At 37.6% G+C, this 14,792-nt stretch overlaps 1 protein-coding gene across 10 annotated transcripts in view; it reads right to left on the bottom strand.

The window, feature by feature from the left end:
- Positions 1 to 14,792, bottom strand: part of THOC2 (THO complex subunit 2) — a 136,025-nt gene that overhangs the window by 85,713 nt on the left and 35,520 nt on the right. For all 10 annotated transcript variants that reach the window (XR_013813197.1, XR_013813198.1, XM_079764753.1 and 7 more), the window contains exons 4-7: positions 12,025 to 12,076; positions 7,236 to 7,306; positions 6,341 to 6,462; positions 5,112 to 5,245 (exon numbers count right to left, since the gene is read on the bottom strand). Coding sequence is in view for 8 of the 10 variants with exons in the window: in XM_079764753.1 (XP_079620879.1) it covers positions 5,112 to 5,245; positions 6,341 to 6,462; positions 7,236 to 7,306; positions 12,025 to 12,076 (379 nt within the window). In the remaining 2 variants the exon portion in view is untranslated. The remainder of the gene's footprint in view (positions 1 to 5,111; positions 5,246 to 6,340; positions 6,463 to 7,235; positions 7,307 to 12,024; positions 12,077 to 14,792) is intronic.

Here is a 14,792-nt window from a genome sequence, read left to right as displayed (position 1 = left end):
CCAGTGTGAGGTGTGCAGGAGGCAGCCGATCAATGATCTCTCTCATCAGTGATGTTTCCATCTCTCTCTCCCTCTCCCTTCCTCTCTCTGAAATCAATAATATCTTTATAATAGAGGAATATGCAAATTAGCCAGGATGCCTTAACGTCACGACTGAACAGCAGGGACCTGAGGCTGCATGGTGCCTGGCCGGGGTGAGGTACCTCAGCCGTGCCCCTGCCCCACGGGGCTTGACTGGGGACCTCAGGCCGCACCCCTAGCCCCGGCGCCGGGCCGGGAGACCTCAGGCTGCGCCCCTCGCCCGGTGGGGCTTGACAGGGGATGTCAGGCTGTGCCCCCCCCCCGCCCCGGCACTGGGCTGGGAGACCTCAGGCACCGCCCCAGCGCCGGGGGACCTCAGGCCACACCACCTGCCCAGCAGGGCTTGATGGGGAGGGGGGACCTCAGGCTGTGCCCCCCCGCGCCCGCCCAGCGTGGTTTGACTGGGATGTCAGGCTGTGCCCCCTGCCCCGGCGTCAGGCCAGCAGACCTGAGGCTGCACCCCCCACCCGGCTGGGCTTAACAGGGGACCTGAGACTGCACAACCCCCCCCCCCCACCCGGCGCTGGGCTGGGGAACATGAGGCTGCACTCCCTGTCCAGAGGGGCTTGACAGGGGTGGGGCCAGCCGGGTCTTGGTCTCACCCAATGGGGGTGGGGCCGGCCGGGTCTGGGTCTCCTGTGTTTTCAAAGCGCATGTGGGTGGTGGGCAGGGACTTGACTCTAGGTCCCACGGCGCGCCCCAGACTCTGACAGGAGGGAGATTTTCATATACATTTTACTAATTTTCTTTCATCTCTGACACTTCTATTATAGAGAAAGGGCAAATAGCATTATTAAAATATTTCCTCTAATTAATTCCCTTTTAATGTGCATGAATTTCGTGCACCGGGCCACTAGTAATATATATATTTTAAAGACAGAGTTTTCTTGACCCTTCCATCATGTGAGGATACAGCAAGAAGCCATCAGTCTGCAACTGAGGCCCTTCATCAGAATTTCAGCATGCTAGCACCCTGATCTTGGACTTCCAGCCTCCAAAACTATGAGAAATACCTTTCAGTTGTTTATAAGCCACCCAGTCAGTGGTATTTTGTTATAGCAGATAAAATGAACTAAAATAGGCAATAAAGACCTTTGCTAGACTATTTCTAATAAATTGCATTTGCAAAAAAATACATGTCTCAAGGCAAAGAACTACCAGAAACCAAAATGCAGAGAAATGCACCTAACAAAAAATATAATACTAAAAAATAAACAACTGCTGCCATATTTTTCATACTAGAATACAATAACTTCATAACTAGTCTGTAGTAAAGAAACTTTCAATAAAGCAAAAACTTAGGTAAAGGAGACAGTCAACTAGCAGTCAAAGGGATAGGAAAGAATCAACACAGTAAGATGCTTCTAAGCTAAATGGCCCTTACAATCAAACTGGTCCAAAGATAAAATATTAAGCAGTCAAGATAATGTAATCAATGAGGTTAAATGTCCCATAATCTGTTCAAGAATAAAGTCATTTGGCTCAGGGCTTTATTTTGTTTTTAATGTTTCTCTGGTCACTTAACAAGCAACCAAGAGGACGTGTGAGACTGAAGGGGCAGAGCTATCACTCTGTATTTCCCCATCCCCAGTCAAATCTACAGCCTTCAACAACAGGCAACAAATGAAGGTCCTGGGGGGTTTAGTGAAGTGGGCTCTGATTCTGGATAAGAAGGAAAAGGTTAGAGTCTAAGCCAAAAAGAACTATTTTCACACTCCAAAATTTAACTCAAGTAAGCTAGCTCCGTAACTAATTTTTAACCAGCACTTTTTATTTAGAGCAGGAATCAGCATACTGGGTCTAATCCATTAGGCTTTTGTAAATAGTTTTCCTAGAACACACACACACACACACACACACACACACACACACACACACACTCATTTATTTACGTAATGCCTATGGCTGCTTTCATACTACAATGGCAGAGTTGTGTAACTGCAACAAAAAACCACATGGCCTTACAAAACAAAACAAAAAATATTTGCTCACCCTTTAGAAAAAAATTTTGCTGACCACTAATTTAGAAGAAAAGAACACCTAGCTATTGCTTTTTTCTGAAAGGCATTCAGAAGAATAGAGTGCTTATAGTTTAGTTCAACAATCAAAAGACACCATCTCTAACATCCTCTCCTCTAATTTCTGAAAGATGCTTTTTGCCATCTTGATGCAGGGATCATTAGTGTGGGGTCTATAACTTGGCAGCTCAAGACCCTAAACTAATCACTACCAATTCCTACTTAATAAGTTTTTCAAATTTAATGTCAAACTTGAGATCACAACCGCCATGAAGACTCATAATGGTTCTACTTCCTTGTTTGTTCATGTAGTAAATAGCCCCATATGATCTGACAGGGTATAAACATTTTTTTTAATATTAGGATATAAACATTTTGCTGCATCAGAATCATTTAGGGAGAAAACAACTGTCTTCTAATTATAGGATGATGTAAGAATTTATCCTGAGTTAACCAAGTACCCTGAAATGTAAATGTAACTAAAATGCATACCTCCCAAACTAGATATCCGTTCTGCCAATGGCTGGTGAAAGAGATCACACCTGAGATAGATTTGTACGAGGTGTTATCTGTCTAAATTGTTCCTAAAGAGAAAACAATGGGAATAAACAAGGGGAAACATTAAAAAATGCCATGAAAAATAGAATGCTGTCAGTGATCTGCTCTGGCCAGATGAGACAAGGCCTGCATGGAATCTGCATTGAGGAGGAATTCAATAAATTCTAATGCTCATTGGAATTAGAATTCTTAACCTCAATTTTCATGTCAATGAAAAATTTCTTTCTTAGACAAAGGGGGAGATGAGGGAGTCAGATAGCCAGACAGAAACAAACATTGAGCCAGGAGGATGAACTTTCTAAAATCCTCCATGTCAGGGAAAAGAGGCTAAGAATCACTATAAACTCTACCAGAAAGGAAGAAAGATTTATTCATTTTTCAACAAGTATTTATTCAGCACCTATATACCAGGCACTGAGGTTAGAGGTACTAAACAAAACAAAATTAGTTGTCCTCATGGAGCTTACATTCCAGTGGGGGTCAAGAATAAAATGCATTGCATTTTGTACAGTGGTAAGTGCTCAGAAGAAAAATAGTGAGTGATAGGGAGTGTTGAGAGGGGTGTCCAACAAAGGCTACTTGATGAGGCAACATCTGAGTGCTTCTGGACTAGTGTGCTTCACAGTACACTTGATGGACTAGAATAGAGGTTTAACCCAAGAAACAAATTGTTTATACTCATGGAATATCCATGTGTGTCATGGGCTTGCAGTTGTGATTGTCACATTGTTCTGTAGAGACAGGAACATAAGCCATTTTCTATATGGGCTAAAAGTTCAAGAAAAGAAAGGAGTATACATTTTCCCATTTAGATAAAAGCACACATTCAAAAAAATCGCTCCTTAAAATGTTCCCAAAACAACAAAGAACTAAAAAGGTTTTAATTCACAGGACAAAAAAAATAAAAGAAACAAGGACAGACAAGAGATGTCAATGAATAGGCAGATAAAACAAAAACAACTGAGGAGTTTACACAGGACAGAATTTGTATGTGGGAATACTATCTTAAGAAAGTACATGGCAGGATACAAGGAGAGACAAAGCTATAGCAAAGCAACACTGACAAGCATCTCAAGCTAGATCAAAATGCTACAGGGAAAAATGTAGAGCCTACCCTGGAAAGAATAGAAAGGAAACGCTACAGGATTTTTTTAAATGGGTCACTGCCACACAGGTAAGCAAGTCTTACATATGGGGTGGCTAGTCCTGCTGTTAAATTGACACCAGGAAGAAGTAGCAAAGAGAGTCAATCAGCTGCCAGAACTAGACTTACTTCAAAGAAAAGGGTAAATTTAAACTAGAAGCTCCTTACCTTCCATACCTGTTGATCACCAAAAGCCAAAGATGGGTCCCTACACATAGCATTAGACTCTAATGATTAGAGGAAGGGGATAAGGATTGGGATAACTCCTCTCTCTTAGTCATACATAAATTTCAAAAACAAAGAAAGAACTGAGAAATTGAGCATAAGCACCTCCTAAAATATAACCGGTGAAGCAGGGAATATAACTTCTCTGACAGGTCTCAAAACCTAAGACATCTAGGTGTTGCAAAATCTTCCCTAAAACAGCACAACAGGTAAAACTTAATAGCAAAAATTCTTTCCATTCTTGAAAAATCAGGATTACCCTATTTTTCTACCATTCATTGCTCTTTCTATAGAAGTCAACTATTTCCTCCAAATACTCAATGCAAATTTTAAAAACTAAATTCTATTTAAAGGATAGGGAGAATAATACTTTCCTATCTGTTACACTTTCACAGCATCTGCTACACTTACTTTAATAGACTGTTGTAAATATAAAATAAGGTGCATATCAATGTCCCTGGTAAAGATATTTTTTAAATCAAGTTCAAAAGAACTAAACATTTTCAAGTTTTAGGAGTTCACACCAAAGATTTTATTGTAGTTTCACATTAGCTTATTTTCTGCCCCCTTTAAGATTATTGAAAAATACTTAGAATGAAAAATAGCAATACTAGAGAGAGCAGAAACTAATACAAACACCACAAGTAACAGTGACAAAAAAGATTTCATAAATATCCTCCCAAATTTAATTATTACTGATAAAAAATCTTAAAGTACAAGCTGGACACTTCTCTCATTTCTTAATTTAAAAAAGCCTATAGAGAATGCACTCATTTCTTCTTTATGGATATTCTGTACAGCTAAAAAACCTTATCTTGCCCTGGCCCATGTGGCTCAATAGTTAGAGCATTGGTCCACACACTAAAGGGTCTCGGGTTCAATTTCCGGTCAAGGGCACATACCTCGGTTGCAGGTTCGATCCCCAGCCCCAGTATGGGGCGGGAGGCAACCAGTCGACGTCTCTCTCTCACATCGATGTTTCCCCCCTCACCCTCACCCTCACACACACACACCCGTGGGTGAATATTAACAAAAATAAAAACCTTATGTTAGTAACACATACTATATATAGATATATGTCTTACCTATTAAAGATTTGATATTTTCTAAGATTAAATCACTAGTAATATTTCCCGATAAATCTTGCCCCAATTCAGCAATCAGCTTGGCATAGCCTTCATTCTCTTCTCTTAACAAATTGAATTTTTGCTGCTTATAACTGAAATTAAATAAATATCATAAAGGGGATAAAATTAATTTCAATTAACAAGCTTGCATAAAATTAATGTGCTGTTATTGAATTTTCTTATCTCTATTATATATATCATAAGAATAGCTTTTGAAAGTTTATTACCTCTTTATCTTTTAGGATAGATAATTACAGTTGTTCATAAGAGACACCCCAATGTTAATTACACAGGTGAAACCAGTAACACAAGGAAAAGATATTGCTAATCCCAAGGAACAATAACATACCACTATTTCCATCACTAAGAATATACCCTAGAGCCATGGTCGGCAAACTTCGGCTCGCGAGCCACATGTGGCTCTTTGGCCCCTTGAGTGTGATTCTTCCACAAAATACCACGGCCTGGGCAAGTCTATTTTGAAGAAGTGGCGTTAGAAGAAGTTTAAGTTTAAAAAATTTGGCTCTCTAAAGAAATTTTAATCGTTGTACTGTTGATATTTGGCTCTGTTCACTAATGAGTTTGCCGACCACTGCCCTAGAGTATAGCCATAGCTGTATTTTATTGGTAATAATGAAAGCACTGAATGTTATTTTAACTTCTAATATAAAAAAAAATTAACATTGGTTTCACATGATAATGTTCACTGCTGACTCAGGCTACTTTTTAAAAAAAGAAACAAGGACACATATATAATACCTTAATCAATAAAGAAAATTTTAAAAAAAGAAACACAAGACACATGCTAACAGCAACAAAATAAAATCTTCAAACTGCCTTTAGAAAGTTGGTGACAGAAGATGATTTGACTTTGGGTGGTAGACACACAATACAATATAAAGATCATGTATCATAGAAAAGTACACTTGAGGCAGTGCTTCTAGAGCCTGCCCACCCCACCTTCTTAGTGCCCGAGGGTGTATTAATTCCCTTTAATTCACAATAAAATCTTACCTTCACGTTTAAACTTTAAAAAAAAAAGAAATGTATACTTGAAACTTATATGATCCTATTAACTAATGTCACTCTATAAATTTAATTAAAAAAAGAAACTTCTAGTATTCAAAATGAGAACTAAAACACATACTCAGGTACTTGATGTACAACATAAAAATACATGTACTTACAAGAGTTTTGTCTTGATTTTAACTGACTTTTGATTGAATTGCTGTGATTGTTTGATAAGCCCTAATGATTCCAATGTTTCTGGATCCAAGCGTTCCTTTAGAACTGTGTCTGAAACTAAATACTGTATTTGAAAATATTAAAGGCCATTTATTATTCAGCATTCCAACTGTACATCCACAATCTTAAATACATTCAAAATAATTAATAAAACTATTAAAAGCCCATTAGATATCAGTTTAAAATGTATAACAAAATTTAAAACTTCAACAAAAATGATGACTCTCCAAATATTGAAAAATACAGCATAGTTGTTTTTTTTAAAAAAAAAGTCTATGCATGCTATTTACAGCCTATTGAGTCTGTCAACTGCATTTTTTTAAGATAATACAGCACTTAAGCCTTCTTTGATTTCTACTGTTTAAATCAAATAATTCTAGTACAGCAAAAACAAAGACATTCTCCTGGGTCTGAGTAATGGCATTTCTCCTTGGTTCTAAATTTATGAACATAAAATGGTTTAATAGACAATGATTATAACAAGTTCTAGAATCTATTGTTTTTAAACTACCTCCATTCTTTTTCTCCTTGCCTAATAGAGAGTTTATGAAAAATTGTTTGTTTAAAAGCTGTCTACATCATTTCTCCTCACTTGCTAGATGCTTACCTTTTTACTCGGTTAGAAACCTACTAGGTCAGGAATGGTTTAAGTGATATGGTAGCATGCCTATTTCATAGACATAATTAGCATGTCTAATTTTACAAAGCATTCCATTTCAAAACCCAAATCATACCTTATAATCAACTGAATGTCAATATCCTTCTCCATTAACAACATGATTAACTGTGATTGTTCAATGTAAAATTTAGAAAGGGAATTATTTTTTTAAAACTTACCAAACACGCTAATACCAATTGTGTAAAATAGTCTCTCTTGCTTTTTTCTTCTAAACAATTTGTCTCAATATCTACAATGATGAGAAAAAAAGATGAAAGTTTAACTTATTTTTCTAGACTTTCTCCAGAACTATAATAATAGACTTATTTTCTTTAAAACTAGCTTATTTTAAAATGTCTCATTCTGAATTTAGACAAAAAAATTTTAAACTATGGTAAGTATGAGCTCTCCTTCATATGCATATGAATGCTTAGCATTAATTTATCCTGATACTGGAGACTGACCCTATGATCAATGGCATATTCATAAAATGAGCTATGTGCTATGGCACTAGAAGCAACAATTTCAAAAAAATACTGTTTTCCCATGGACATGGGCAATAGGGTAGTGAAGGCCTGGGAGGTGGGGAGGGGCTGGGAGGAGGGGAATGAAGGGGGGGGCGGAAATGGGAGATATCTGTAATTCTATCAACAATAAAAATATATTTAAAAAATACTGTTTTCAGAAATGGAAATGTTAAGTTTTTTAATAATATATTTTATTTAACATAAAAGAGCCAAAATGTTTAAGCAAAGTTTAAATAACCACATTAGAGATGCTAAAGAAAAGATTCCTTCCTTAGGTGGAAAGCTGAACTGGGTGACAACAAAGATTTCTTCTAATACTTTTAAAGATCCTATTACTCATGAAGATCAAATCTTTGACCTTGGCTACCTTGGTAGTATGTACCATGTTCTAACCAAGCTAACTTGCCACCAACTCTATGAAAAGAGAGTATTAAAAGATATTTTTAACATCTTATTTTGAATTACAAGTCTATTTAGCAAACAAAAATTTATTCAAGATTTTTGTTTTCTTCCCACTGAAATATGTATAAAAACTGAGATCTCCTTGAGTTTCAGTAAATTATTCAGAAAATTTCTTTCAAACAATTTTCTGGTCTGAAGTATAGAGGAAAGAAAATAATTAGCTCTATATGCCAAGCATCAAAAATTTCAACCAGGCTTGGCAAGATTACAAGGCTGATCTCAGGATCATTGCTTTCACTGATTGCATACTACTCTCCTATTTTTAAAGTCAACTCATAATTTAGAATGTGCTATAGAAAGAGTCACAAATTTTAGTAATTAATAATAAGAAGTATCCTCTAAGGGTTCTAGGGTCTTCCCAAATAGATGTCCTACCACTGCTTTGATTCAGTTTACTTTCTATTGCCATCACTGAGAATCAAAAGAGAAGAGGATATATCATCAAAGATATCTACATTCTCCTGGCCCGTCTCCATTTTCCCTTCCTGGACAGAGCCATTTCCCAATATTTTGGCCACTTTAGCTAAGCACACAGTCAACTCAAGTGTATTAAAGGAATTGCAGGTGTAATTTATACAATGTAAATTGCAGTACAATCTCAAACCTCTCAATAAGACTTTTAATCCATGAGTATCTCGCCCATCTCCCCGCACCCCTCCAGGAACTCCTAGTTGTCTCCCTGTTATCTGGCCTTATGGTCCCTCCTCAGCCTCTAACTTCAAGGATACTGATTGTGCGAGGTCAGGACTAAACTGGGCCTATTCTTTTAACCAACATGTACCTACTATCCAAGGCCCTTAAGTCCCTAAGATCTATTCCCAAGGTTCCTAAGATAGAGCACCTGGGTAGCAAGTTCTTCAAGTCAAGTCTGCCCTCCCTCTTCTTAGCCATCTGACCTGATTAAGAAACCACTCTGTGTTATAACCATTAGGAAATACTTAACAGGACATCAGTAAATTCTTAGCTGAGCTATCTATCTCTCTCTCTCTCTCTCTCTCTCTCTCTCGCTCTCGCTCTCGCTCTCGCTCTCTCGCTCTCTCGCTCTCTCTGGTGCTATCACTTTAATCTCCCCTATGGTTTTACTAAAAAGCCCTCACTCAGCCTTTTCCAACTCTAGGTCCCAATATTATCAACCACTGACCCAAGGTCAGCACATCAAGTTACATCAGACACGCCCCCTTTTTCAGGTTAATAGAGATCTCTCAGATCCTCTCATCCTTACATGATTGGGGGTTTTTTTTAAATAAAATTGATTTTAATCAGGAAAGTATAGCACTCATTTGTGGTATAACTGTTAAAATATTAGAAAGACAACATGATGTAGTAAAAAGATCATGAGCTCTAGAACTAAAAAGATCCAGGTCCAAACCCTGCCTTACAGGCTTCATGGCCTTAAAAAAATAGAATAATTTCTCTGAGCTTCAATTTTGTGATCTCTACAACTACCATACACAAGTTGCTGTGAGGATTAAGATGAAATTAAATGTTTTAACACAATGACTAGAACATAGAAGGTGTTCCAAAAATGGCACCTACGTTATTACTATTTTCATCACCATCGTCATTATTATTATTATTATTATTATTATTATTATTATTATTGGAGAAGCTCACGTTCTTACTCCTATTGCCCAACCTTAATCTGGGGTCACCCTTGGATCATTTTTTTCTGCCAAGGGTGGGGGTACATGAGTGAGGGGGCAGATGAGGGAAATTCTCTTTCCAAGTTTGCTGTCCTAAATCTTGCTTGTAATGGGCTGGATAGGCTAAAAGAAATTTTCCAAGAGCAACCAAACATCATCTACATGAATTCATGTTACTAGTAAAAAAAATGACTTGTAAGAATAATTCATATTACTAAATACCTATGAAGGGAAATATACCCCAATAAAATAAATCAAAGAAATTATTAGAACTTACTAATAAGCTGATAATTGATGAATACTCAAAGATAGACATAAAATATACTCCTGACACTATCAAAAAATAACAGCTTCCATGAAATGTTATCTACAATCGTTTTCAGTCTTACAAATTTACAGTAAAAGCGATTTTTAAATTGAAACTTGTTTGTAACATAAAGTAATGTTTGTAACATAAAGTCATATCCATAGTGCCTGTTTTGAAAATAAAGTTTAAAAAGGTTTTTTGTTGTTGGTATAAACCAGGACAGTTTTAAGATTGAAAGAAGGCACTACTCATAATTATGCCAGGGAAAACAAAAGACTGGGACATATGGTCACCCCATCAATGGTCTGAGCTTTTCATTTCTCACAGAGTCCATACATTTTCACCTGTTTCTGCATTACTGCTGTTATGAAGTCTTAAACATCCCAAAGGATCAAGCACCAGGCATTTAGATTTGTTAAGATCAAATTCCAGGCTCTCAGTAAGACATTGAACTAACCTATCTAATTCTAGGAATTAGAATTAATGAGCTAAAATAATTCATTCCAGTTTGACAAACTCTTTTAAGTCATTTTGTTGTTGTTGTTCTCCCCACTGTTCCCATAGTGGAAGACATTTTCCAAGGAGGTAGCCTTAAGAGAGCAACATGTTGTTGAGACCATCTGAACAGTACACAGTATACGTGACTGAACCCCATTAGGGCCTCTACATAAACTTGAAGATTCTGGCAGGCAGGTGTGGAGACCTATTAGTCTTGCAGCCCTAGGAGACAAGCTTTGTAGGTAAGTTCCCTTGCTTATTAAATCTGCCACCTACAAATCTGGAGCGGTCGGCCTCTTCGATTTCTCCTTGCCCTCTGTTTAAGGGGCCAGTTTGCCAAGTCACATGCATATGTGTCTAAACTATATGAGTCTTCTCTGGATTTGCCCCTTTTTTTATGTAAATGGAATTATGCTTTTTTTTGTAATATTCTCTAAGTTGCTTATTTTGCTCAATATTATTCTTTTATATTCATATGGATGCATATAACTGAAGAGCATTCATAATCACTGTTGTCTTGTACAGGTCACAGCCCCTCATTATAAATTCTTCAGATTTCAGAAAGGTTTAAGTCTTATTTTAAACTGAGTATTATAATATCTGGCAATGTTTGCTATTGGATCAAAGTTATAGAAAGCCTAAAACTGATGGGGAAAACTGCTCAGTTATTTTAATTCAGATCTAAAATTAGAGAAATAAACTTGTAATACACATATTTTTTAAATCCATACTTCCCATGGAGGGACACTACCTTTTGTAAAAGAAATAATCCTTACTGGCGAGCACACCTGTGCCTGTGCCTTGCCCATTCCCTTTTTCTTGCCTCCAGGTACGTTCCCTTAGCCTTTCCCTCTCCTAAGCACCAAGCAGTTTTTTGCTTCTGTAACTTGTTTCCTGAGCCTTTGCAGCCCAGCTGGCTCACTTCTACTACCTCTGTAACTTTCTAAATATACTTTCTCTTATAATTTGAAAAAAAAAGAAATATTCCTTTTTTATATTGCATGAATTCTTATTTATCTGAACAAACAGAGAAGGTGCTATTTCCAAAATTGGTTCCTCATCCTCAAAAGTAATTTTGATTACTTCGGCTTTTATTGCTCTTTTGAAAATTAAGAGTAATCAAGAGTACAAAAGCTAAGTAAGTATCTCGAGTGTGCTAATTTTGAGATTCTGACATGTATGGCATATGATTAATTATACTAAATTGGAATAACTCAGACTAACAACTTCAGAAAACTTGGCTTATTTATTTGAAATGACTTAATTTAGGTCAATTTTATATAAAGACAGAGTCTGGAAAACTCAAACTATTTGAATTATAAACTAAAACTAGTTTATAAATAGTGATTATACTCACATTTGACTTAGAATATTATATTCTCTATAAAGTAAAAAAAAAAACACAATATAGTCTAGATTTTAAGAAACATTTATATATTCTAAAATCCTTAGGTTGAAAGGAAAAAATTTAACACAGTAAATTAATTTACCAATAGCACTTTTACAGGTAAAATAAATGATTAATACCTACCTAGTATGCAGAATACATCAGCAAGAATGGAAGGCAAATCCTCACGAAATTCCTAATTTTAAAAATATAATTATTCGTAGTAAATACTACAATAACACACCAGCAAGTATTATGGCTTCAGGCTAACACCCTTCAGCAATAAAACTTAAAAACTAACAAAACCTCAATACCACTATGTTGACAAAAAAAAATTCTTCAAGTTTCATAATATAGAGAAATAAAAAATGGGAGACAACTGTGGGAAAACATGGTTAAATGTCTACCATGAAATAACCTGATTTTTAAAAAAAAAAAAAAACAAAGAAACCTAAACAAGCACCTCAGGAAATATTAAAGAGCACAAACAAGTAACATTTGTCCAATGAAGTTTCATGTTAGAAACCACTGGAATCTGGAGGACCTCACACCTACCTAAAGCAAGACTGTTAAAATGGCACATTTTTCATCCAAAACTTTAAATGCTGTGCTTGTGCCTGAGCAACACTGATATATGCAGAAATCATAGTGGTAACAGAAATCTAAAAAATACAAAAACAATTACAAGCTGTTGTTCAATAACTCAAGATTCTCTGAAGATGAAAATAATTACCAAAAATCCATCTTTATTTTCCTTATGCACTGATGTCTGTAGCATTTGGAGAAACTGACCCAAAATTCTCCCCTCATTTCTGCATGAAAACTTCAGCACTTCCCACTCCCATGCCCAATTTTAGAGCCATTTTCCCTTAGTAAGGATCACAGTTCAACTATTGCAATTAGTTTGCTGGCATGATAGCAACCCTAAAATTAACCTATGCTCAGAGACTAAAGGAAAGAAACTTAATTCTAAAGAACAAACTGACATCTGTAAGAGATTTGCAAGATATGTTTCTGTGGCTAAGATATGGGATAGTGAGAATGGGACTGTAAGAAAGCCAGGACAAAGATAATCCAGCTGCAGAAGTACAGATGATAGATTAGATAGATAGATAGATAGATAGATAGATAGATAGATAAAAATCACTAAAGGCTCAAAGGAAAGGGGAAGATAAGAAACAAACACATATTAAGTTCTCTTGGACTATTCATTTTCAATAAAGTATTAGGCTCAGTTTCCAGAACCACACTAAACCCTACATTGATGCCCAATTTAAAGAATGAAATAAACTGTAGACCACACTTTAGTCTCAACTTTCTTAAGGGCTATGAACTTTGGCTACGTCTACTTAAATGAAAGTACTCGAGCTACCTGAAAACCAGAAATAACAGAGCAAGACACGAGTTTTCAAAGATGGATTAGTTAAGAAACAGACTATTCCAACTTGACTTAGGGTGGTAAACCCACTATACAGTGTTATAGATTCATGCACATGAAACCTGAATAATTTTATTAACCAGTGTCACCCCAATAAATTTTTTAAAAGAGAGAGAAAGAAATAGACTACTCCAACATAGCTAATGCTGCTATTATCAGATAAAGAAAGACAGTTTAGGGATAAAAGAGAAACTCATTAAAGCCCTACTGCTCAAATACATATCAATATGACAGGGGGAGATCACAACAGCTAAACATAGAAGTTCTTTAAGACTATCCCCGGGGAGAACCAAGATGGCTGCATAGATAAATGCCGCCTCCCAAAACCACATCAAAATTACAACTACAATACTGAACAACCATCATTCAGAACTGCCTGAAAGCTGGCTGAATGGAAGTCCTACAACTAGAGAAGAAGAAAACACATTGAGACTGGTAGGAGGGACAGAGGCATGGAACAAGCTGGTCTGGCACCCAGGTTTTTGTTGTGTGTTTTTTTTTAATCTGGATGGATATTGTCTCGGCAGAGGCTGCCTATAAGGAGCAAAGGGGCCCAGCCCCACACCAGACCCTCAGCCCAGGGTTCCAGAGCTAGGAAGAAAAGTCCCCCTTAACTATGGGCTATAAAAAGCAGTGGGGATGATAGCTAAGTGACACTGAGGCTGCTAGAGACCCAACTGTTCCTTTTAAAGAGCCAGCACACAAACTTACTTGGCCTCAATACCTCTGAGCTCCAGCACTGGGTGGCTTTTGGGGACTCAGACACATATGGGGAGGAGCTAGATTGTCTGGCATCAGGGCAGGAACTCAGGAGTGGCTTTCTCCCAGACAAGGGTGCTCGCAGGGATCATTGTTCTTGTGCTGGAATCTCCCATGTAGCAGAGCTGACTGACAGGGGCCATATCTGAGTCTTCATCAGCCTGGCTAACACTGTTTGCTCCACCCTGGTGATTCCCTGAGATCCCACCACATCCAATTTGCAGTACCACCCAAGCTGTTTGCAGCAGCTTTTCTATATGAATGGCCTTTCTTGGCTCAGGTTTCACTAAAATCTCTCAAACTGGAGCTGGTGTCAGCATGCCCCAAACCTATCAATAAAAGGCCCAAGACCCAGCAATAGCACCAGCCGGCCTTGCTTCACAGCTGGGCCTCACCTGGGCACTTCCAAGCACAATACAAATAGCAGCCATCTGCAGATCTCTCTGTAGCTCCTGCCAGTTGCCCCCAGGCAGTGGCTGACTATGCACCTCCCTGGAGATGCCAGAGCCAGTGCACCCAGTGAACTGCTTCAGGTCATACCAGATTACAACTCTACACATCCGCAAGCGACACACTCAAGGGGCAGATTCAGTGAATACCAAAGCATCAATGAAGCAAATCCTGCTCCACAGGATGTTTCCTACATAGCAGCTCTCCCACTGTAGTCACAGCTGGTCCTCACAGCCAATTGGCCTAGAGATCAATTCCTCTCAGT

This window comes from Cnephaeus nilssonii (genome assembly GCF_951640355.1).
Source record: "Cnephaeus nilssonii genome assembly, chromosome: X".
Taxonomy (NCBI): Eukaryota; Metazoa; Chordata; class Mammalia; order Chiroptera; family Vespertilionidae; genus Cnephaeus; species Cnephaeus nilssonii.
Note: the sequence above shows the minus strand (reverse complement) of the source record. Positions and strands in the feature narration are given on the sequence as shown.